The 24,983-nt window shown below is 38.3% G+C and overlaps 3 protein-coding genes across 4 annotated transcripts in view; 1 reads left to right on the top strand and 2 right to left on the bottom strand.

Moving 5' to 3' along the window:
• Nucleotides 1-742: 742 nt before the first annotated feature.
• mrpl55 (mitochondrial ribosomal protein L55) lies at nucleotides 743-4,064 on the bottom strand. Its single transcript, XM_040048502.1, has 3 exons — nucleotides 3,931-4,064; nucleotides 3,487-3,700; nucleotides 743-1,451 (listed from the first exon to the last, which is right to left on the bottom strand). The coding sequence occupies exons 1-3, from the start codon at nucleotides 3,981-3,983 to the stop codon at nucleotides 1,302-1,304; spliced, it is 417 nt and encodes a 138-aa protein (XP_039904436.1). The 5' UTR covers nucleotides 3,984-4,064; the 3' UTR covers nucleotides 743-1,301.
• A 695-nt stretch (nucleotides 4,065-4,759) lies between these two features.
• On the top strand, nucleotides 4,760-12,704 carry ctns (cystinosin, lysosomal cystine transporter). Its single transcript, XM_040048355.1, has 11 exons — nucleotides 4,760-4,919; nucleotides 6,809-6,904; nucleotides 7,009-7,087; nucleotides 7,552-7,642; nucleotides 8,031-8,134; nucleotides 8,663-8,800; nucleotides 10,101-10,200; nucleotides 10,553-10,672; nucleotides 10,884-11,054; nucleotides 11,561-11,678; nucleotides 12,003-12,704. Exons 2-11 carry the CDS (start codon nucleotides 6,829-6,831, stop codon nucleotides 12,149-12,151), a joined length of 1,146 nt encoding a protein of 381 aa, XP_039904289.1. The 5' UTR covers nucleotides 4,760-4,919; nucleotides 6,809-6,828; the 3' UTR covers nucleotides 12,152-12,704.
• Nucleotides 12,705-12,785: 81 nt separating this feature from the next.
• The window catches only part of trappc8 (trafficking protein particle complex subunit 8), a 31,465-nt gene continuing 19,267 nt past the window's right edge, over nucleotides 12,786-24,983 (bottom strand). For both annotated transcript variants that reach the window (XM_040048353.1, XM_040048354.1), the window contains 10 exons: nucleotides 24,151-24,575; nucleotides 21,944-22,100; nucleotides 21,761-21,857; nucleotides 19,497-19,565; nucleotides 19,355-19,413; nucleotides 18,117-18,320; nucleotides 17,151-17,252; nucleotides 16,779-16,918; nucleotides 14,472-14,561; nucleotides 12,786-13,451 (listed from right to left, as the gene is read on the bottom strand). In XM_040048353.1, the coding sequence (XP_039904287.1) occupies nucleotides 13,217-13,451; nucleotides 14,472-14,561; nucleotides 16,779-16,918; nucleotides 17,151-17,252; nucleotides 18,117-18,320; nucleotides 19,355-19,413; nucleotides 19,497-19,565; nucleotides 21,761-21,857; nucleotides 21,944-22,100; nucleotides 24,151-24,575 (1,578 nt within the window). In that variant the 3' untranslated portion in view covers nucleotides 12,786-13,216. The remainder of the gene's footprint in view (nucleotides 13,452-14,471; nucleotides 14,562-16,778; nucleotides 16,919-17,150; nucleotides 17,253-18,116; nucleotides 18,321-19,354; nucleotides 19,414-19,496; nucleotides 19,566-21,760; nucleotides 21,858-21,943; nucleotides 22,101-24,150; nucleotides 24,576-24,983) is intronic.

Genomic DNA, 24,983 nt, shown 5'->3' with positions numbered 1-24,983 from the left:
GACACCTGCTGGAGAGTGAAGTAAGTACACTAGCACTAGCATATAACTAGATTGCAATGAATAGTTGTAATGTTTACGGAAGTATATTTTGCACTGAAATTATATAAAATAATCTTTAAAGAAATACACAGGATGCGCATATGAAATACGTGACTAATTTACTCAACGCTTCATATACTCTTCAGTATATCAGGTCGCTGTGTTTTAGATGCTCTGCAAAGATCAGACTGCAGAAAAGATATGTTACATCTGAAAACATTTAACAAAAATAATAAAAACACAGTTAACTAGACTAACTAACCAATAATCATCAGCAATTTTGAGCAAACCAACACCATCACTCATTAAATGACTTGTCAGCCTGCAATAGATGACATGACATCGCGGTCATTTTGTAACAGTGTGGCTATGACAGTGTTGTTTAAAGTACAGACAATGGTTTGAGTGGAGACTCTTTTTTTGTTCTTAACACTTTCTCTTAAGCTCTTTGTACAACATACCTTTGCTTCTCTCTGCAGCTGACTGACAAACTAACAACAGCACAACCAAGAGTAGCCCACAGACAAGTTTTTTTAATACTGCCTTCACCTGACAACTACTCTGCAAACTACCACAAACAGAGAATATAACATACAGTATAATAGGAAGGAAAAGTAGGAAGAACACAAGCTCACTGAAACTCAAGTTGTTCCTGATGAAAACCCCTACCCTTCTATTTTTAACCAAAAGGTATGAGTCTACATAACTTTTCAATTTACTTTATTGAAAATAAACAAGGAAACAGCAACATAAAACAACAAGATATATATTTTTTTACTGTTCATAGCAACATGTCTGAAAACATACATGGACACATACCTTCTATGCTTCTTTCATGCAGTGGTAGCATAACAAAATTCTACCTTTCACTGCAAAAATGCCCCTAGCATGCTCAGCAACTAATATATAAAATTCATCAGTAGCCATAGTCAAGGCCATTTTCTTTTATGTGATGGGTATGCCAAATCATGAAAGGACTCACTAAGATCCAAGAAGCCAATCAATGTCTGCTGTTTTGAAATGTCTGTTTCTGCCTTACAGACTAAAATACTGTCAAGTTCAGCAGTATTTCCAGAAGTCTCTGTTTCAAGGGGGATTAAAAACTGAACTGGTGTGGACATTACCCAAGTACAACTCAATCGCAATTCAGCTGGTGATCCCTGACATTTTGCAGTATCACTTAAGAATAAACAAAACACAGACACATAACTTATTTTTTATGGATACTGTATGAGTATGCTTTGCATTTGCATATAAAACTCTTATTTCTTCTTCCACAAGTGGCTATATTTGTCCACTTTGAAATCATCTTCATACTGGACTCCTGTTTGTTTCTGAGGCTTCTTCACTTCTCTTTTCTTCAGCCGTACTCGACGTTCCTCTTCTGACAGAGTAGACAGATTTACCGGCATCTTTCAAAACAGATGAATAAAATAAAATTAAAAACAAGACATCAGCTCACATAAGCAAAATATTAAGTGACATGCTCACTGGCTTCTGCTACAGGACCTGAGCAATATGTTATTTTTTTATTATCTATTGAGTTTGCTTTCCTCTTATTAGCATGTGGAGGGCTGGGTTTGGGTTGTATACAGTAGAATGTTGGAAAAACTAACTGTAAATTTATTTTAGACAAATACATACATTATTCATATATGCTCATTAAGTAATCTAACTGAAAAATGACAGGTCTTAGAAAATAACAGTGATGATGTAATTTACATGATCTCTTCTTTTTTGCTTTGAGACTGCACATCTATAAGACTCATGACAAACAGCAAGCCAGTGGATCTCAGCGTCTGCAGTGTGGCCAATGTTTTATGAGAGTTATTCTTTTGATTCTTGTCTGATATTGACAACAACACAAGCTTAAAAAATATTGTGAAGCTTTGTCATGTTTAAAAGCAACATTTTTTTTGACATTTTCATTATAACTCATTATCAAACATTCATCTAGGCACACATGCTCTCCACAGGATGTGGCAGATTAAGCATGCCATGTGAGAGAAACAGCCTAGAAATATGTAGTGGACTTCAGAAGGGGTCAGCACAGAGACTACAAGCCCATCATCATCAATGGAGCTCCAGTGGAGAGGGTGCAGTCCTTCAAGTATCTTGGTGTCCACATCTCCTCAGACCTGACATGGTCTGCCCACATTCAGGTCCAGACCAAAAAGGCTAGGCAGCGCCTGTATCACCTACGACAACTGAGGAAGTTCAGGGTCTCTCCAAAGATCCTCAGGATTTTCTATACAGGCGCTGTGGAGAGCATCCTCACACAGAACATGACATCGTGGTTTGGGAACAGCTGTGTGAAGGACCAAAAAGCTCTCCAGAGAGTGATCCGTACAGCAGAACGCTGCTGCAGGATTGCTCTCCCCCCGCTTCAGGACACCTACACCAGGAGATGCCGGACTAGAGCAGCGCAGATACTGAAGGACCCGTCCCATCCTGGCAACAAACTGTTCCAACTTCTGCAATCTGGTAGAAGGTTCCGCATCTTCCGGGCAAGGACAGAGAGACTCAAGAGGAGCTTCTATCCCCAAGCCATCCGTGCCCTAAACACACACACCCGCCCTCTCACATCATCTATAATTGACTGAGACAGGACTCTTCCAGACACTAAACCAAGGCACAATGTACATTTCAAATTCCTTTAATTTTAAATATGTTTATATTGTCTCCTGTAAAATAGTCAGATGTCTATTCATATTAATATACAGAATTCACCTGCTTGCTGCTACTACTGCACATTCACCCAGTGTATATACTATATGTCTGTATATATATATATATATATATATATATATATATGTCTGTATATATATATATATATATATATATATATATATATATATATATATATATATATATATATACAGACATATATATATATATATATATATATATATATATATATATATATATATATATATATATATATATATATATATATAGATATAATATATTATAGACATACATATACAGACATACATATATATATATACAGACATACATATATATATATATAAATATATATATATATATTATATATATATATATATATATGTCTGTATATATATATATTATATATATCTAATATCTATATATATATATATCAATGTTCTTCCTCTACACCCCCCCCCCCCCCAATTTTTGCACATGTCGAGGAGCGTGTCAGCCTACATTTCACTGTGTGTTATACTTGTATAACTATGCATGTGACAAATAAAGAACCTTGAACCTTGAACCCTTGTAGGAACCCACTGTGGTAGGCAAGCATGACACTGGCTAAATCAAGAACAGAAAGACTTATCTGGCTCCAGTCTGTAAGGTCCGTCAAAGCGGACTTGCTAAAGATTTACTTAGCTAGACGTCCGAATATTTGCATACAATTGCTACTGACTAATGGTTTGGATTACTGGCTTTTAGATATGGTAAACTAACCATTATGATGCGTCTGGGTTCTTTGTATCTGATGCTGACTGTTGACCCATCAGGACGGACTAACATCACAGGATACATCCTCTCGTATCTCTGCCGACCACAGCATGCAACTGACGCTCTGTTAGAGTTAAGCTGAGGAATCTGAGTGTGGAGCAGCTTAGCCTGGCCGTGCCGATGTGAACGGGTGAACAAAGGCCAAACACAGCTGCCTATACTGAAAGACGAACACAAGAAAATCAGTACAGACACATAAAAAGCATGCCACAGACAAATCCAATCTAAGCAACACTTTTCTCTTTTCCAAGTATAACGTTAACATTAGCCTCCTTGATTGAACGGAATTTGAAAATGACTCTTTGTCTGAACTAAGAGAGTTTAATGTTTAAAAAACAAAACCAACAAAAGAAATAAATATATTTGTAAACATTAATACAGCAGTCTAACCTTGATAACGAACCACGTGAAGCACAAAGTTTGGTTATAAACATGTCGAGCATTGGAAAGGTTGCTAAACTGTGACAGGAAACTCTTCAATAGAAGGTCGGACACAGGAGTTGATATAATAAAGGTCCCAGTGAAACAGTATATGGCCCAGAAACGTTCCGGGGCGAGGGGATTCTGATTTTCGTTTTCTGTTACGATTTGGTACGATGTTACTCATGCTTCCCAAATGAGTATTTTATACTTATTGACGTAACTAAATGACATTAAAGTCAAACCTGGTGGTGGTGGGTTGGCTCCTTAAATCGCCGAGGTGTTCAGTCATCTTAGCGTACCAATCAGATTAGCATATATTTAATTAATAATTATCAAATCAAAATCAAATCACTTTTATTGTCACATCACATGTGCAGGTACATTGGTACAGCACATGTGAGTGAAATTCTTGTGTGCGAGCTTCACAAGCAACAGCATTTAATAATTCGCACTCTAGAATAATTCTGTCTTGTGTGGAGCTTTCAATTCAGAATACAGACGACAAACGGTAAATGAATGATGTTTATTTAACGTAAGGACATACGGTTAGGGTTACTGCTGGCGTTGCAGCGTATGTGTGCAGTCAGTGTGCTGCATACATGCCGATCTGACAATGTATGTTGACTTGGCTGCAGTGGGGATTGAATAAAATAAAATACATCTTGTTCCTGAACGTCATTAAACAATTCAATCCACTTTTACATATGTAGCAGCAGCAGCACCATTTCATCTGTACGCGTCTTTATAGCTGAGTTACCCTGCGGAGGGCAGTAGTACACATAGAAGCGTCTGTTATAGGACGAAGAAGATATCCCGTGATCTGTTAGGGAAGTACAGCTGAGGACGTGTTTTGTCGAGTAGTTTTTATATGTTCGAGTAAAGATTTATTCGTTCATTACTTAACGCAAGCCTATTGCTTCATTATTTGTGTGTACGTGTTTTTCCAGACCAAACAGGTAAGACGAAGACATCGCTTTATCTCAGACAACTTTGTTATTTTATTAGACTTCATTTGATGCATTTGATTCCTTGGAAGACGCGTTTGTCTTGTCTGATCTATATAAACTTGGCTTTGGTGCTCTATACAAAAAAAAAAAAAAAACCCTCTATACTAACAGTGATAGTTGTATTAAACTTCCTTGTGGTACATCCCCTAGATTTTCTGAAATGTGGGGGAGGTTCCGTCAGTTCAGTTTATTTCTGCTGCACATCAGTAAAATCCAACTATTGAGAAGCAGAGCTACGTGGGGCTCACCTCAAACACTCCATATGAAGACGGAGTGAATAGTTTTAGGACAGAGGCAAAGTTTTTGACTGTGGACTGTGACTATCACCACTTATCAAGGGCAGGTATACTAAATCATGCAGCCTTAAGGCTGAGGGTAACACCATATATCCAAAAGAGAAGAATTGTCAAGCAGGTTGGCAGCATATCAAGGAAGACAACTGTGAATTATTTTACTAAGCTATACTGGTATGAATCAGCTCAACAAGTTTAATTTAATACAGTATATTTAACGAAACACTGTTTTGTAATGTTACACGTAGAATATATTGACATGGACATGCATTCAGGATGACCTGCTGGTTATCACTTTTGTCGGTGAAGCAATGAAATCAGTGGTAGGCACTACAGCTCCATTTCTAAACTTTCTATGCCATGTTTCATGCTGAAATACACAGCATTTACTTACCTGCCAACTGGAAAGAAATTATTCCAAACTGATTCATTGATAAACTTTGGTTTCCATCGTGAGTGATCCGCTGCTCAGTGTCTTCTTTTTAAATCATGACTATCGATTTTAAATCAAATCAGTCACTCTGAGGATAAACACAAACAAACAGCCCAGCTGTCTGATGTGATGAAAGGTGTGATGAATGATGAGGCACATTTATTTATTTTATACAATATAATGAGTTAATGCAGCTGCATTATAATTATTTGCAGTTAGCTTAATTTGGATTGTTCTCTGAAGATAATATTGACACCTATATGCATTTTCATGACCTGGGAATAGCAGTCTTCTTTTTTTTGTGAGGTCAAATAAACTATGATATAGCCTGCTCACAGAAATTGACAAATCTGCAGATGCAACATCTGGAACACGGAGAGTGAAATATGTAAACAAATCTAACTAGTTAACATGAAATCCAGGTAACCCGGGAAACAGATATTTATCTGATTAATCTTATTAAAACATGAAACAAAAACAGGACCTTTGTACTTTCACCTGTGTTTGGCTTTGAATAACAGACATTAAATGATCTACAGCCTATATTTTGTTTTCAGTAATAGTTTTTACTAGGGCTGGGCGATATGAGGATATATCGCGATACACAATATATATCATAATATGTTTAAAAAGCCTCCAAAAAAATAGTTATTTTCAACCCTATAGTGCCTAAAATTGCCCTGGTATACTCATTCAAATCGACCATTTTTTTTTCAACTTTGAATACAACAAGTCTGAATGAATCGAAATGTTTTATTTTAACCATTTGTTAACCATCAGTTGCACACAGAGGTTTTTCCACAAATGACAATACTGTCACATTAAGTCTCTTTCTGTGGTCAACACTAGACCTTTAACAAACAAAAGATCACGGCAACAAAAAAGGACATCAAACAAGAATTCATGAGACAAAATAAAACAACTGAAATTAACCTGGTTTATTTATTCATCAAACACGGAAAAAGTTGCGATAGATCACGTACATGCAGTATAAAGCCCACCCCTAATTTTTACCTGAAGTATCTGTTTAATCCTCTTATCTTACACTATAATTATGATTGCATTGGATAGCTCTGATTTCCAATGACTTCTGGCTGCTTTCTTTTCTTTAGGTTTTCATAATTTTACAGAGATGACAGGCCAAGGTTTGGGAAAGAGATGCCTACCTGCTCAGCTGCTGGTGTTCTGGATGTTGACCAACATGTCTGGTGATGAACTGTTATGATTAAATGAATCCGTTTCACTGCAGAAGAATACATAAAATGTGAAATTAACACTAACGCTGCCCTCCAACACTCTGCTTGTACTTCAGAATCCAGATTGAGTTTGTTTGCTCCTCAGGCTGTTACACTTGAGGAATACTCTAAAGATGCCGTCGTTATTACTTCCAGGTAATAGTATTTTAGATAAGCCATATTACCAGTGTAGATATATATAAGTGTACTTTCTGTGTTTAATAATAGAACACCTGTTAAAATTGCAATAAAACGATTCTGTATACAGTACCAGTGTTTTCAGCATTTAAAACATTTACTGGGAAACCTTTTTGATTCTGGGTTAATTGAAATAATTGTAGTTATCATTTGTACTACATATTGAATTATTTGCAAGACTTGTATAGCTACATCATAGTTTTAAAGGATACAGAACTTCATCTCACAGTCATCAGCAACCTTTCTGTTTTTTCTTTTCTAAATCCATTGTTAACTACATTACATAGCAGATAGAACCAAAGAGAAGCGATATTATACCCATATGAAGTAAGATGTGTTACTACTGGCATTTAATATAGACTTTGTTATTGCAAGCGTTAACATTTGTATTGTTCCCTTTGGTGTTTCGTGTCTTTGTGCAGTTCCCCTCTCAACCAGTCAGCTGTGATTCACCTAAATGTAACATACAGCTCCAAGATAAACTACTCGTCTATAATCACAGTGCCCGAGGAGGTAAGAAACCAAACATGAAAAAATGATGCTGCATATGAGGCAACAAAACATGGGCTTAACAAAACATTTCAAACTAGGATACTTTTGAGGAAGTCAGGATGGATGTTTGTTTTTTTAATAACTTTGTAATATCATAATATGAACACAACAACACCTCTGATTACAGAAAGGTTAAAGAATGATTGGGTATAAAAAGAGCCTCTCAGAGGTTGATGGAGTCCATAACTATTATCATAGGCCAGTTCCTCTTTTGCTGCTGTTTTTTGAATTTATAAGACAAAATCAGACCTGGGTTATCTAAGTTTGATGAAACTAAATTATTATTTTTTATCAAAATGTATTTGTGACAGTAGGCAGAGACCAAAATCTATGTGAGTTTTTTGTTTAGGTCATGATGCCAGTACAAGCTACCGCTGTCAGTTTTAATGTGACAGCCCATGATGTTGGTCAGGTGACCACATATCTGGTTACCAACAGCACAGAGCTCAACAGGTGGGTGTCAGTCCAGCACGAAGAAAATAATTTCCTTCACTGAATGCAATAATTGAATATCTTAAAGCGATCACTTTCTTCTTCAAATTTGGTGTCCAAATCTTATAAACTGAGTCTTGGTGCCAGTGAATCTCCTGTTAAGTTTTTAATTCTCTCCAGACTGTACAAGCTATTACAAGACATTGGTTGAAGCAGCAGAGCACAAACACACTGAAATGTGGTTTCTTTGTCCCTTTTTGTCATGCAAAACGTCTGGATCTCAAAATGGTTATAAGCTAATGGTTGAAAAGATAGAAAGTTGTTAATTCTGCACTACTCAGAGCTAATGATGCTCACGATGAGATGGAATTCTCCTGTTTTTATTGTAAAGCACTTTGGTGTACTGCTGGTGCTATACAAATAAAGTTGTATTGTATTGTATGGATGGAGGGATCCACCAGAGGCCGGCTGATGTCTGCTGCCACTTTATTTTTTAACTGATTAACTGTCCAGTTTCTTTGTGTACATAAGCTATATCTTTTTTTCCAGTGTGCCTGTCAGGATCCGCTTCATAGTTGTCCATAGCAATGTCCTGTCCATAATTAGTGAAGTCATTGGTTGGATTTACTTTCTGGCCTGGTCAGTGTCTTTTTATCCACAAGCCTTCGAAAACTGGAGGAGAAAAAGGTAGTTTTTAAACATCTTTTATCTGTCCTTATATATTTCTTTCTTATTATTGTTATCATTTTGTAGTTAGACTGACATCTGTCTGAATGGTTTTACGTGTGATTTCCCCCCCCCCTCATCTTTTTGTTTTTAATAGTTTTGCATTTGGCTAAAGTAAATCACTACTGGTAGCATGAGGCGATACATAAATCAGTGCCATTGCCAGAAGGTTTGTTGTGTCTCCCAGTACAGTTTCAAGAGCGTAGAGATTTAAGGAGACAAGCAGTTACTGGACCACAGCAACCTCCCTGAACATGATCCAGTAATCATTGCAGTGGCAGACACCCAAGAAAGGGTTTCAAATTTGAAAAGTTAGACAGAACCAGGCCTTGACACGATTTATACCTAACAAGACTGGCTACGGATACATATCTATGTTAGCTTCTTTACATAGATATCGAGCTCAATTCAAGCCCAAAAAGAGTGAAGGTAGTCAGGTATGAGTGGATTGTACTACTAGAAGACAACATTACAGAAATTGAGGATAGCTGTAAGTACCTTGGAAGGCAAATGAGAACCAGGAAGAGGCCACTATAGAAAAGCTGCAACTACCTGCAGAGAATAAGTCACGGCCAGAGGAGTAAACTGAATGGAAAGAACAAGAGCCAGGCAATCGACACCTACGCCCAACCTAGTTGTCAGAGCTGGCCAAAGGAAGAAATAGAAGGCACTGACTTTTTACCATGCATGAATGGTTTCACCCTAAGTCCTGCACCCTGACACTGTCGGCTAAGCAGAAGGAAGGAAAGAGGACTAGTGAGTGTCAGAACCGCTATTCAGGATAAAGGGCCATGAGTGCATCAGCCACAAGTGATCATGGGCTTATTAAATACCTCAGGCAGCAGAAACCTGAAAAAGGACCCGAGCAAGAAGAGGAACCAAGAAGAGGAATCATCGTGGAAGGACAGGGCACTGCACAGCATGTACTGTTGGCAGGCAGAAGAAGTCTAAAAATCCAAAAATCCTACCAGTGGCTGGACAAAGCTGGACTGAAAGACAGCACAGAGGCACTAATCATGGCAGCACAAGGTCAAGGTCTAGGCACAATACCAGTAGAGGCAAAGGCCTACAACACCAGGCAGGATCAAGAAAAGATCTGACACAGGGCGGAGGGGAGGGAGAATCTAGAAAATGAATGACATTGATTGCCCTGACTCTTTCTCTCCAGTCTCTTGTGTGTTGGGTTTAATGTGGTGTGAAATTCATAGAAAGTTTAAAAAATAAAGTTACTCAAAATTAAAACTAACATGTTTGTCTTCAGTGTTGTAGGTCTGAACTTTGACTTCCTGGCTCTCAACCTGACGGGTTTCATTGCTTACAGCGTCTTCAATATAGGACTGTTCTGGATACCGTCTATAAAGGTAACTCCATCCACTGAATGGACACTCCATTGTTTATACACATGAAGAATAGGATACCAGCCAGTACCAGTGAGTCTAGAGAAACCTTTGAAAGTTAAATGCTTAATTAGATTTATAACTGTATTTAACATACTGTCTCCTTGAGTACAACTCTACGATCTTTTCACTCAACTGTCTGTGAATTTGAAGACATTCCATCCATTTGTGGCATTTACTGATGATCAGTTGATGTTTTTCATGACTACACTGGACGATCCACTTAGTGGCTGTTGCCTTTGTATAGAATAACATTAGGTTTTGCATAATACATACATAATACTTTTGGTTAAGCTACTGTGTGCTCCTCCTGTAGGAGGAGTTTCTGAAGAGGAACCCTAATGGAATCAACCCTGTGAATGCTAATGATGTTTTCTTCAGTCTCCATGCTGTCCTGCTGTGTTTGGTCTACGTCAGCCAGGCTACTGTGTATGAGGTATGTGTATGTCATTTCATATACTTAAAGACTTTCTGCTTTAAGACACTTAAAGCAGAGGAGCAGAATAATTTAATGTAATGACTTTATTGTTAAGACTGGTGAATACGACATGACTCTCAAAATCACTTTTATCACAGAGTCAGTTTGTTTGGCAGGATGTCTCAGACTCAGGACGGGTGTATAATGCTATGTGCCCTTTTTCTTACAGAGGGGTGGACAGAGAGTCTCTCGGACGGCCTTGGTTTTATTGCTGATTGGCTGGATGTTTGCTTTGATCAGCTTATTTGTTGCTGTAGCCAAAACAATCACCTGGCTGGACTACCTTTACTATTTCTCTTACATTAAGCTAGCAGTGACTCTTATCAAATATGTACCACAGGTAAGACTCAGACACAAACTGGACTTGCACATTAAATAATGAATACTAGACTGAAACCATATTAAAAAAAAATCTTGCGTTGTTGGATGTTCCATCAATTTAATGTGTTTTGATGCCCACCATCACTGCCCACCAGTGGTGCATCTGTCTACATTTCTTTTACAGTAACAGTGCCACATGTTACAGAGATTTATTACAGTAAACACGTTTTAGAAATACAATGTTCACATCTAACCTGATTAATACACTGCTAAACAAAACACTTTTTAATTAGAGTGTCATTAAGTTGGGATATTGATCTTGGTCAGTTAATTAGCAGGGGGTTATTAAACAGTTTTAGCTGCTTAATGTTAATGAAATTAACAATAGGCGCACTAGAGGGGCACCTCCTCTCTTCACCTGATATGACCTGATGATTTTTGAGCAGTGTACAAGTCTTAAATGTTCTATGCCATATTTATTTTTATCAGCAGTGAATACAGTTGATGGCTTTCCTGTGTTTCCAGGCATACATGAACTACAAAAGACAGAGTACTGAAGGATGGAGCATTGGCAATGTGTTACTGGACTTCACTGGTGGATTCTTCAGCATTCTCCAGATGATTCTGCAGTCTTATAACAATGGTAATTACAGTAGTTTGCTTACTGTACATACAAAAATATTTAATGAAACCTATGGAATAAGCAGGATTTCTGCAGTGACGGAAAGAAAGGAAATGTTGACATGAAAAGTAAAACTGTGTTTACTGTGCTTATTTTACCCCTCAGCTATAAGAAGCTGATGGGGTGTTGTTGTCACCTCGCCCTGTGGGCGGCATGGAGAAGTGATAACTTGAGAAGAATTAGGATTTTTAAATGGATAAAATAGGTGCATCTACTTTACTACCTGTACTGTTGATGTGAGCACTGGAGCATTTTGACTGTATCTCTATTAATTTTGATCCTCAGATGAGTGGAAGCTGGTGTTTGGTGATCCTACAAAGTTCGGTCTGGGTCTGTTCTCCATCGTGTTTGACATCCTTTTCATCACTCAGCACTATGTTCTCTACAGACGATCGTCACAGTATGAACCACTCATGAACCAACAAGGAGACTGATACTCGCTGGAGTGACCCAAAGAAGCACATTTATGTACAGCTTTAAAGAGAACTTATGGTTGTTGTTTGACTTTCATTGTGAAAATAATCTGGCCAGTTTCTTCAAAGCAGGGATTTACATGTCTCATTAACACCAACTCACGTATGAATATTAATTAAGAAAAGGGAAGACAGAAAATAATTGAAAAAGCAACTGTAACACTAACTGTTTGACAAAATTGTTATTATGCATGTCATTCGTAATTAAGGTGGTAAACCTGTTATAAACCAGGTTACCATAGCGAGTCAGTTTCTCTTCAACTTTCACTTCTAATCATCTTCTGACAACTACTGTCTTGAATCAAGACTTTACTGCAAATGAAACTGTGATAACTAAGCAATTTGCTGTAACACAGACAAGAGACCTTTAGGTGTGATAAGTTACTAATGAGGATTAATAAAGTGCTTTTTCATTGTACTCTTTGTCTTGTAAGCTGCCATGGAAGTCTTGTTTCAGTGTACTCCAGATTATGTGCTACAAACTTTCTTCGATAAATTACGCAAATAACCACCACATGTGAATATTTGATTCTATAATGCAGATTGCTGCAGTCCAAACTTACCAGAAAAAAAAAAAGATGCCATGACCTTGATATTCCTTTACAGTATCATTAGACTTTTATTTTCTATTTACAACCAATTTGTTATATATAAATAAATTACATAATTTCCAGAAAAGATTTCAATTCAAGTGCATACAAGAGCTAAATGACAATATGTTGAGGTTAAACACAGTTTGACTCACTGGTCCAGAAACAAAATACAACGTGTGCATAATGAAATTGTAGACTGTTAGAGAATGGGCAGCAAATGCGGTTCAGTCGTCAGTGCCCATTTTGCCTTTGAAAGGACTGCAGACTGAATAAAAAGATGTACAATTCAGGATGTAAACAGCTCTTCTTACAGTATTGCAAAAACTGACGGAACAAATGCTCAGTCTATCCAGGAATTTAATGTCAATGGTCCTTGAATGGAGTTAAAACACACAGCACGGTCTAGAGGTGCCTGAAGACCATCGGGCTCGTTTCAGGCATTGCTGATGACTATAAGAGCAGGAGTAGCCGTCTGCTGACTTGTCTCACACATGATGCTCTGCTCAGATGGCTTGGCAAACACTCTGGGAGTGTTGAGATTGTAGACTCCCGCCTGAAGGAAACAGGCTTGCAGTGTTAGACACAGTACCTCCTTGGGCTTTAGCTGCAGCTTGTACTGGGACTGACCCACCCAAGCAAATGAGCTGTGGACCTCCAGGGACTCTGGGCTGGAAGAGACAAATAGAAGTGTTATGTTAAAAAATAAGTACTTTTGAAAAAGAATGCTACATTTAAGAGGTCACAACTTATCACCTGATATTAGAAAAATGTGTTATTTTGACCTCATGTTAGAAACCATCTTCACATTCTGCCTCAAGTATCTGTGGTTACTGTTGGATCAACTAACCAAAGAAACGCTTGCTCTTTGACTCAATTTGTTCACACAGTTCAATGGAGTCTTGATGGTCTACTTTTTCAGTTATTGAGGCCCGCGTACTATTGCGAACACTATAAGCTTTATATCCTGGTCCTAATGTGTGTATCACTGCAATTTAATTGAGATGCTCTATAGAGAGTTGACTTCTTTCAGTTGTCTACTAGTGGATACTCAACCAGGATGCATCACAGGATAATTAGGAGCTACAACAAAGGGTTTGAATACTTCTGTGGCTCAGATTTTCTACCATTTTCCCCCATTTGTCATTCCGAGTTCAAACTAAACTTGAGCTAAATTTTAATTATAAAAAATATATCTTGAAGTAATATGAAAAATAAATACTTTCTCAAGCCACTGTATGTATCAGCTGCATTTTATACTGAAAAAGAGCAAAATGACCAAAGACATAATCACTCTACAGTATCCTGTAACTTTAAGGGACTTTTGTATTAAAAAAGAAATCACCTTGATTTTGTCATTATTGTGGTCATTTATTGCATATACAGATACCAGACTGCAAAAAAATGAGTTGTGGGTGTGAAAACATGAGTTTTTACAACTCCCTCAGTCTGTCTTGGTTGCTGCTACATACACTACATGCACCCACACTTAGTGGCTTCAACATCTATAAGCCACTTTGTACATTTAACAGTTTAGACATGAATGTATACATCTCTAAGCATTCCTCCTGTACAGACATGCAACATCAGTCTTATTTAAGTGAAATCCACTGTCCACAACAGTTTTGTCTCCATTTTCCTTACAAAGTAATCATGTGAGGAAGGAACACATCTTGTTTTAAGAAACTTACCTGGTGCTTTTCTGTCTTAAGTCAATGATGACATCTACCTGAGCCAAGGAGCAGTTGGACAGAGTCAGAGTAACTGGCACCAAACAGAGACTAGGCACAAAGAGAAAAGCAGCTTTTTATTAACAGAAAAAAATATTTGCGAATAGGAAAAATTCTAAACAAACAAAGGTCTACAAACAGAGGATGGGATGGATAAATGTAATAATGCTAAATACTGCCAAACATGGTAACATCTTTTTATCCTGTCTTAGGATGGCACTGAAAAACTGCTCTGTGCATGTGGTTATTATAAGCCGTACAACTATTTTTTTTAAAACTGCAAGACATTATTTCTAAAGAGCTTCTCTTATCACTTTATTTTTAAAAATCCAAACAAAGCCAAACAGTCCCGAATAATCGGCCACCATCATATCTTAAAAACCCATAGTATCATATATTTGATCCTGAGTTTGGATATGTGAGACAGAATAAAATCTAGAGCTGGGCGATAAAACGATAACAATATGTATTGCGAAATAACTTTTTCTTGATAGAAAAATTAAACTATTGCGATAGACCTCACCGCTCTTGTCCTCTTTAAAAAAAAAAAAGAACAGCCAATCCAAATTAAGTAGCGCAGAGCCGAACCAATCACAGCCGCAGCGTCACGTCACGTGACTTGTTATGTACAACACAAGTGCCAAGCCGCACATGTGTATTTGTTTGGGTAGCAGCCAGCCGCCGTGCCGCCCGGGTAATGGAGGAAATGAGTGCGCCGACTACAGAAAAGTCAACCGAGCGTGACTGAAGGTTACCGAAGAGAAAACAGATGATGGTTCCAATGTCGGAGAGATTGTCGAACGGAAGAGCCACAGAAGTTCCGTAGTGTGAAGGTATTTCGGCTATTTCAAGTCTGACAAAAACAGAGTAGCGCGCACTGTAAATTGTGCCGAAAGCAAGTCTGGAAATGCAATAAACCGGTGCATGCTCAATCTCTGACTGAAAGCGCTAATTCGTCATTCGGCTTTTGTCAGACTAAAGTCACTGTTAAAACTGTTTGAAAAGCTAAGCTATACAACAAGGAGAGATTGAGAATTTCCTTTTAGTTCTCAGTTTATTTGATATTGACAAAAGTTAGTCAGTTTTGTCTGTTCTTCTGTAAAACAAACTAAGATTTATTTTTAGAATTAATATTTTGTTTCTAAGTGGAATTGACAATTTAGTAGCCTGTTTCGTTTGTTCTATTTTGAAACTTAAACGCTTTAGCAGCTGCCTTTTGTGTAGTTTGCAATATTTGCCTTTATTTATCTGAAAAAGTCTCATGTTCCTTTAGTACATCTACCCTGTTGAACTTATTATGGGAAATAAATATTTAAATCAAAACAAGCTGCTGATTATTTCACATTTTACTTGTGAGCAACGGCACATTTAAATCTTACAAATATAGTTATTTGGCTTATATCGTGATAGATATCGTTATCGCCTGAAATGAAAAAAACATATCGTGATATGAAAAAATCTCATATCGCCCAGCTCTAATAAAATCCAAGCTCTACTATAGGTAAGGCTTAATGCTCCTTTGTGATAACGCTTTATGTGCTTATAGCTATATCAAAACACCCTGAACCTTCTCTTATGTTGCTATAGACAAAGGCTGTTTAAGGAGCTTCCACTGAATATGTACACTGCCCTCTTTTGACTCTCCATATGTTTAATTGTGTAACCATCACTGCATACCATTAACCTTTAAATCGTCTTTCTCCAATATTGTTATTTGTCTTCTTTCTACCTCACTCTCTAACCAGCTAGCAGCCTTTTGCTTTACTAATTACTTTGCACAGTCTTCTTTCTATTTTCCAGCAGTAAAGATGACAAAATAATCCTAAACTTGAGAAAATAAGGAGATCACATAAAATTTGAATGTTTTTCCTCATTTGGTGGTTCTTAATGGTTATGGTTACAATAAAGACTTGCAAAAAGGAAATCTGTGTTGGTCTATGTGCCTAAGGGTCTTATGCAGACCTTCAAAAGAATTAATTTCCAACACGGTGCCAAACAGAATTGATGAGATAATTTAGTTCAGCCTGGAGTAACTTCTTGAGTTTAACTTAACTCTATGGATCCCAGGGGGCTTTCCTAGTGTGAAAGCTTTTTTTAAAGTGAGAGCTATACATTAACCTTTGCTCGTAGTCTGGTCCCATCTCTTATCTGAAGAATACGTTTCTAAATCTGATAGAACATTTCAGAGAGATGCACCTGTTTAATAACCTTTTGTAATCACTTGGACCAAACATTGTGTTAGGAAAAACAACGCGCCAGGTGCCTCACCTTTCCTGCACAAATGGGTGTGTGCAGGTTTCAGGGTAGTGTAGATTGGTTTTGATGAGCTGACAAAACTCTGCAGAGGGAAGAATGACTGGAGGAGGCAGGTCTGATTTAAACTTGAGGAGCACCATCTCCTGAGCTTCCTGAAGATGAACACACATACACTATTAAAGAAGACTTGCTCTAACAAATAAAAGTAATCATACCAGCATTATATAAAATATTTAAAACCCTCCTGAAATAAAACATTACATTAGCTTTTGGGCTTAAAGTTCTGCATTATTTCTAAGAATAATCAAAAGTGGGATTAAGTTTAGGTTTCTTATGCTGGTTTTATTTTAGAAAAATAGATTAAAAACAAAGAGCTTGCGGTACCTCCTTAGCAGTCAAAGAACTGGCTTCTTTTCCGATGGTCTGCAGTGCAACATGGAGTTGGCCCTCCAGGATAAGCTGTTTGTTGTCCTCAACCACATAAGCCTAGTTAGACAGACACGCACAAAATGGTTATTGTCCATCAAAATATCCATCCAGGGTTAATATGATCTAATGTATATTGCACATTTAAGAATGATCCCTTAATGAGTATGAGCATGTATGATTTCATTGGTGGTGGTGACTTGTATTTTTGTTTTTGGTGTATTGTTCTTTTATCTTATTATCTGGCAATCAATCATTGTAACCACAGCGCCACTCACTGGTGGAAGGAAAAAAACACTAAGTGTGAGAAAGAGACTGTAGTGTGGATAGCAGAAACCAGCGTGACGGAGAGAGATTAAACTGCCAAGCAAGTTGAGAACAGATGCATTTATATTATAAACCTTGTGTCCAACTCCAGCCTATATGGTTAAAATCTATCCTGATTACTTATGAATGAGGATTTGACCTGATTTTTGTTTGTTTTAGCCGAGTGGACATCTTTGCTCTGTGAACCTGTAAAACTGAGATTGTGAAACCGTGATAGCTACCCCTAAGATAACTATTCCTGCTGGATCAACTTATATTCAAGAGATAAGAACACATTTCTAAACTGTGGTAAGACCACACCATCATTTCTGTCACTGCTACGCACAGAGGACTTAACTGTATTTTTGTTTTCTTCCATTATTTATTTTCATGCTGCAATTTGGATGAATAGATTAATGTGCATTAGAAATTCTCTCTATATATTTTTGTGTGTTTTATATCCCATAAAAAAGCCAGCATTTAAACATTTACAGTAGTCTGTATTTTAGGATCTCCAGTTATAAACTGCTCTTGCAAACCGAGACTCTGGTGCTCGCTATCTGTAAATATCTACAGTGCTACACATCTATCCATCCATGTATCACTAAACTCTCTTACCTTCCAAATGACAATTATGTTGAGGTCCAGCTCACTGCACTCCTTGGCAATATCTGTCAGGTCTGAACTTCTGTTCTCAGTGGGTACAGAGCCCTGACTCTTGCTGACTGATGATATCCTGGATGATGCTCCGTATGCTTCCTGAGTTTCTAACGTCAGGCAGCGGAAGAAGAAATCCCCACATGGTGTGGTAGAACTGATGATCTAGACAAAGACAGCACCATTCACTCTCTATCACTTAGACCCTCTCTCCATGCAGGCCAGTCAGTTAAAGGAAATTTAAACATCGACACAACTGAACTTCGCCAACGTTCCTCCTTAACTCAATGATACATTAATAGATGACTGTTAGACAGCATATTGAATTAAATAATGCTGCTACATCACTGTTTTCTTGACAATACATTTTCAATTCCACAAAATTCAGAAAGAGTTACTGTTTGTTAAAAAGCTTACATAGAAGTAGGCAAACATTTCTAGATGGTTCCTTCTAGCTTTAAATTTGTTTTACAACAAACACCATAGAGGCAAAAATGTCTTGACGCATGCTCAATCATCCAGATAAGGAAATCCCAAAAGGTTGATTCTGTTTATCTGGACGTCGAGTTTTCAGTGGGAGAAACGTTTCGTCAGTCACCCAAGTGACTTCTTCAGTCTCAGCTGACTGACTGCAGGTTTCCCCAAACTTATGAACAGTAAATCTGCACAATAACTGAAATCAGCCTACTGAGTAAATATAAATATCCCAGCTGGACATTTGTCAAAGCTGGGAAGGCTCCTAAAGAAAGCTCCAGGTGATCAAGGAGAGAAGGACAACTGCTGCCTAAGTGAAAACCTTTAGCGATCCCTTATGTGTCAGAAATATCGGAACAGTTGAGACACATTTTCTCTAAACACAGCATCCCTGTGGCTTTTAACCCCAAAACACGTTACACCAAAAACTGGTGCACCCCAAGGATCGGGTCCCCCAACACAGAGTAATATAGTGTACGCTGTGAAGTGCCAGGAGGATTGCCATGATTTATACATCGGGGAAACCAAACAAACTCTGGCGAAGCGGATGGCACAGCACAGAGAGCTATGAAGCGTTTCTCCCACTGGAAACGCTTCGTCCAGATGAAAATAATCAACCTTTTGGGACCAAACAAAAAACATCCCCAAAAAACAACTATGACAAAGCATGAGAACATACAACCATAACAGAATATTGTATATTGTGAAGTGTATGTTCTACTCACCTGTTCATTTCCCATACTCAGGTCTGAAAAAGTGTACTTCTCTACAGCCTTAGAGGTAGCTAGAAATAACAGACAGAACTGTGAAATTCATGCTCACTGAAAATGGCCTAACTGATGGGGTTTGTTTTTTCACTAACAGTACCTTCACTGGGTTTGCAACGTGTGGCCCTAAAACACAGCTTGGCTCTTTCTCTGCTGCCAAGTTTACATTCTGAAGGAGAAAAGGAAGAAAAAGACAAGTTACGATCCACATCAATATCCAGTTTCTGTCTGATTTCTTTCATTTAATCCATTATTAGACTCAACTCACTTCTCTCACAAATATAAAAACTCACCCACCACTTTAATCACACACTAGATCTTGTTCTGACATATACCAGAGACACTGAAAATGAAACAGTATCCTCAAAGTGCTGTAACTTTTTTGTGCTTTTTTGTTTTCTTTGGGTCACGAGCAGTTGTCCAAGCATTTCACTGCATATCGTACTGTGTATGACTGTGTACGTGACAAATAAAATTTGAATTTGAATTTGAATTTGAATTTAACTAAGTTTAACCATATAATTCCTCCACTGTTTTCTTCTTCAATGCCATGTGCCAACAGTGTGGAGCAGCTATCTGATCTAGTTGTACAGAGGTCGGATTATTTTCTTAATACATTTACATCGTCGCTGCGCGTGACTGTGGAGACTGTGGATCATTTGAAAAAGAAACCCCCAAATCAGAAGTACTTGACTTCCTGGTATAACTGTCAAACGCGAACATTAAAGGAGATCACTTGTATGGTGGAGAGAAAATGACATATCACTAATTCAAAACACCTTCATGTAGCCTGGAAAAAAAGTTTGTTGTTCATAAAAAAGTCCTGCATGTTACTGTCCCTCACTAGTTAAAGGAAATAACATTAGGTTTCTCTTGATGTCATCCATATAAAAGAAGTGCTTACTGATTACTCTGTTTACAGACTATATCCATTGATCTAGTCATTGGTAGTCAGTGGTACTTGCTGGCAACTTGTGCAATTTCCTTAAAGTTGGCCTCTAGTGTTGTTCATCAGGATCCATGTGTGAGACATTGAGTCGTAGGATTTCTTGCAATCAGTCCAGGTGGTGCACAGACTGGTCACAGTCTGATCTTACAGTCTTAATTGACTGCTTTATCTGTTAGTAACTGGTATTTCTGCCATTTCACTCATGTATTGAGCTATGTGCCTGTTCATGTTAGCAGCTATGATACCTGACCGGAGCTTCGATGTATTGCTAATATACTGACTGGTCCCTTCTGGGGGATTATTCTCAGGTGCAACTCATCCATTAGCAGCTGGTTCATTTATAAGTGTAAGTCTAAGTGTATTTTTGTTTTCTGACAATGTAGTATTTTATTCTGTTGTATATAGTATTTTATTCTTATTCCATTGTTTTTCTTAATTTTTGCTACTGTAACTTTGCACTGTCCACTTTCTGCTGTGACACAAGTTTCCCACGTGTGGGAATAATAAAGGTTTATCTTATCTCATCTTATACTGCCAGGCGCTCATGAATGCCGTTAGCTTCTTCAGTAAGTAGGCGTGAATCACGTTGGTGACTGGTGCTGTCCAACAGTTTATGATTCAGACTTTGTCTTGAATGTCTGGCCTCCTGTATGTGCAGCTTGCTGTACTTCTCAGACATTCCTTTCTTAATCACACCTTTCTGCAGCTCTAATAGTTGGCTAACTTCTCTTAGTGCTGCCTTGATATTGGCCTTCAATCCCCTTCTCCATGGAGAGGTCTGCTCCATGACACTGTTCATCTTGTAGCCAAGGATCTCAGTGATCACTGCTGCTGTGGTGTAGATTATCTGGTTGGTTTCAGTGATGGTCACAACAAGAATTATCTGCAATTCATTCATATCTTCTAGCAGTCCTTCAGAGGGCACTGAAGGGTGGCCCGAAAGATCCTTTCTTTTAAATCAGCTGCTCACACAATCCATGTCTTCAATGCGCCAGCTATTAGTCATTTCGCTATTGGTGTAGATGTTCAGTGACAAAGAAGCTTTAGGTCCCACATCCTCTTCATGTAACCCTTTTCACTGGGGTTTGCATGGCCATTCAATTGCTCTTGATTGGAGCTTGATGCAAGATCTTGCGTCATTTTAGGCAGTGTGGAATCCCGAACATGATCCACTTTCCCAAAATGAAAGTGAAAGAGGCATGATTTTGAACCTCTGAAGGAGATCTAGTTTCATCACAAATAATTAAAATTCATGGGCACAGAACCGGTCAGCTGCTGCTCTAGAAGCAATTTTTTTTTAATGGGTTGAATCTTTGAACTTCACCATAGAAAATTGTATTCATCAATGTATGGAGAAACTGAACTAGCCCATTAAATGAAATGAAGCACAAATCTCCTGGTGTACCAGACCTCACCTTTATCCTTGTTCGGGTTGATGTACTTGTGAAGGCGCCAATGTTGGCTGCTACTCGAGACCTGAACGATGTGGAACTCTCGCACACCACCTTCATTCTGTGAGAAGAGTAATGTTCAATCGTTATTTGTGCAGCAGGCATGATTTAAGTATGTAACTGTGTGTGCTATGCTGAGCATCTCACCGTATTGATGTTCTCCACATCAATAAAGACAAGGGTTCCACTGCTGCCTTTTTCATCCAGACAGTGATGTGGAGGAACACTGCTGCGACAGGCTGATGCCTGTATGCTCAAAGACCGACTAGCACAGATAAATACTGTGTGGCGCAGCACCCGGTGACTTTACATGCGGAGAGAGGGAAAAGAGAAAGCCTTATTGTTTTTTCCCCAAGGATTATGAGAACTTTCAGCACAAACATACACAAACCTGAACTATGGCTTGTGCCATTATGTGACCCCACACACAGCAAACTAAAAAAAAAAACATTTCTTTATTAAGGTCACAGTCCAGTCCGTGCGTACCCAAAACAGCCATGTTTAATCCAGATAAGGATATGATTTATAGACTTTGTCACACAGAACGTGTAAAGAACTTCGTATACATTACATAAAAGTTATAAACTGGTGATATTAAATGGTCAAAGTATTTAATCCCCTACAACCTAGGCAGAGTTCTGGCTCACAAAGATCAGCTGCGTGCCTATGTGGCAAACAGATTTCAAACAATTACAGATTAACTTGTTGCGCCCTTGTCCACTAAATCAATTCGTTCACACTCCAAGCTCTCCACCACAATGGGCAAGACCACAGAGCTGTCAAAGGATGTCGGGGACAAGATTGTACACATCCACAAGACTGGAAGAAGCAAGAAGCTTGGTGAGAAGTTGACAAGTGCTGGTGTGATTAATAAGAAATATAAAACACCTATCGATTGTTCTCAACTGAAGCTTTATACAAGATCTTGCAATAACAGGATGAGGATTATTATGAGAAAGGTGATATATCATCCCAAGAATACATGGGAGAGGTTTGTTGATGACTTAAAGGCAGTTGGGAGGAGAATCACCAAGAACACCATCGGTAATACACTACTCCATTATGAATTTAAATCTTACAGCACCCGTGAATTTGCCCAGCTCAAAAAAATGGCACAAGTACAGGCCCATCGCACGTTTGCCAGTGAACATCTAAATGATTAAGATAAAGCATTATAATCAGATGAAATTAAAATCGAGCTCTTGAGCAACTTGAACCACCTTATTTGGAGGAAGAGAAATGCTGAGTATGACCCAAACGTGGATGACTTCAATACACTACGGGACAAGGTCATAGCACCTGCACGGCTGTGGCTCCAAGCAATCAGAATGGTACTAAAATGTGACGTCATCAGACTGCATGCCACCGATTGGCTGGTCAGTGGCGTCGTTCGATGAGTCATGAGAGTGTTTCGTTCACAAAATTCAAAACTGCCATTTTTTTTTGAAACGGCAACAAGGGAAAAGGCCCGAACAAACAAAATCCAAAACAAACACCAAAACAAACAAAAACAACTCCGTGATCCCCTCGACTCTGATCAAAAGCCACAGACCGAGCAGAAGGTATATTGTTGCCTTGACGTCCACCTTTGCTATAGCATTTGTGTCGCATACTAATTACATCATGGGACGCTCGGACACGTTGCTATATCAATGACCACGCACACATTAGGTGATACTTGATCTAAGTCGAATTGTGGTGAGCCGATCTGAGTAGGTACTAATGGAAAAAGGGCTAAAGTTTATGAGTAGCCAAGCCAATCTTCTTCCTCCGTCCTATAGAAAATCTGTAGAGGGAGCTTAACTTCAAGTTTCTTGGCTGCTGCCTGACAACTCGAAGGATTTAGAGTTTCTGTAAAGAAGAGTGGGTCAAAAGCACCGTCATGCTGACAAAGCACTGTTTGCAAGCAAGGGCTTCTCCAAAAAAAAATACTAAATCATGTTTTGCTTGGGGACCAAATACTTGACATGCAAATAAAATTATAAAGTTTATGTAACGTGTTTATTTCTAGATTGTTTTGTTGATATTTTATCTCTCTCCATTAAAACTATCATTTCACATATAGACTGTTTATTTCTTTGTAAGTTTTCTCTTTACAAATTCAGCAGGAGATCAAATAATTATTTTCCCACGGCTACATGACCCTTTTCTTCACTGGTGCCCCGGCACTGAAATAATCTACTTTTTGTCAATATAATCAAAAAATACATACATAGAAGTATTTTTCAATCCTTAATTTGTGTAAGTTACATTTCAGGCTGATCATGTTTCTTTGAAAAATACTAATATGTCCCAAGAAATGATACGTATGCCTACAGGTCAGTTCACAAAAATGCTTAATTTTCAATTTTTACCTTATCTTGAGTCCTTTCTCTGCGCTCTCATAATAGAACAGAAAGTTGATTTCATGGACTCCCTCCTGGTCTGGTCCTCTCAGCCAGAGAGGCAGCTGAGTGGACTGCCCTGGTTGCAGGATGCTGCCATCTATTGGAATTTCTATCACACCAGATGGCTGTCTGAACTCATCAGCTGAAACCAGACTCTCAGTGGCTTCTGAGGCCCGCTGGAGAGGTGTGGCCACGGTTTTATAAGGTGAACAATTTTCAGCTGACGTCGGGCTGAGGGGTGTTGTGGCCTGGCTGCCAAAGGTGAAGAAAGCGGCGTGTGTGGACACCACTCGCAGGCCACACAAAGCAACACCGCTGACATTACAGAACTCTACATATGCTTTTCGGATTTCGCCACACAGCAGAGCAGTGGGAAACTGCAGGAAAAAAACCTGACATACAAACACACACACAGAGTAATAAACAGAAAGCAATACTGCAGCATCACCACACATAAGTGAAACTACACTTGAAAGCATAGATATTCAAGTAGAGTTTCATTGGAAGCCTGTTTTAAAAGCCCAGCTGCTACTGGGGGAGGGGAAAAAAGTATTTTTCCCCTCCCTAATTTCTAATTATGCTAATTTGTTACACATGTTTCAGATCATCAAATTTAAATATTAGACAAACAGTAAACAATAAAACGAAAATGCAGTTTCTGGTAGAAGATTTAATTTATAAGGACAGAAAGCTGTCCAAACCCACATGGCCCTATGTGAAATATAATGAATGTCCCACAGCTTGAATCATTCATTAACAGTAATAAACCAGACCTGTTGAATCAATTAATCACGTCAATA

Source organism: Simochromis diagramma, unplaced genomic scaffold (assembly GCF_900408965.1).
Source record: "Simochromis diagramma unplaced genomic scaffold, fSimDia1.1 OVJJ01000557.1, whole genome shotgun sequence".
Taxonomy (NCBI): Eukaryota; Metazoa; Chordata; class Actinopteri; order Cichliformes; family Cichlidae; genus Simochromis; species Simochromis diagramma.
The sequence above is the reverse complement of the archived record's forward strand: the minus strand, read 5'-3'. Positions and strand labels throughout refer to the sequence as shown.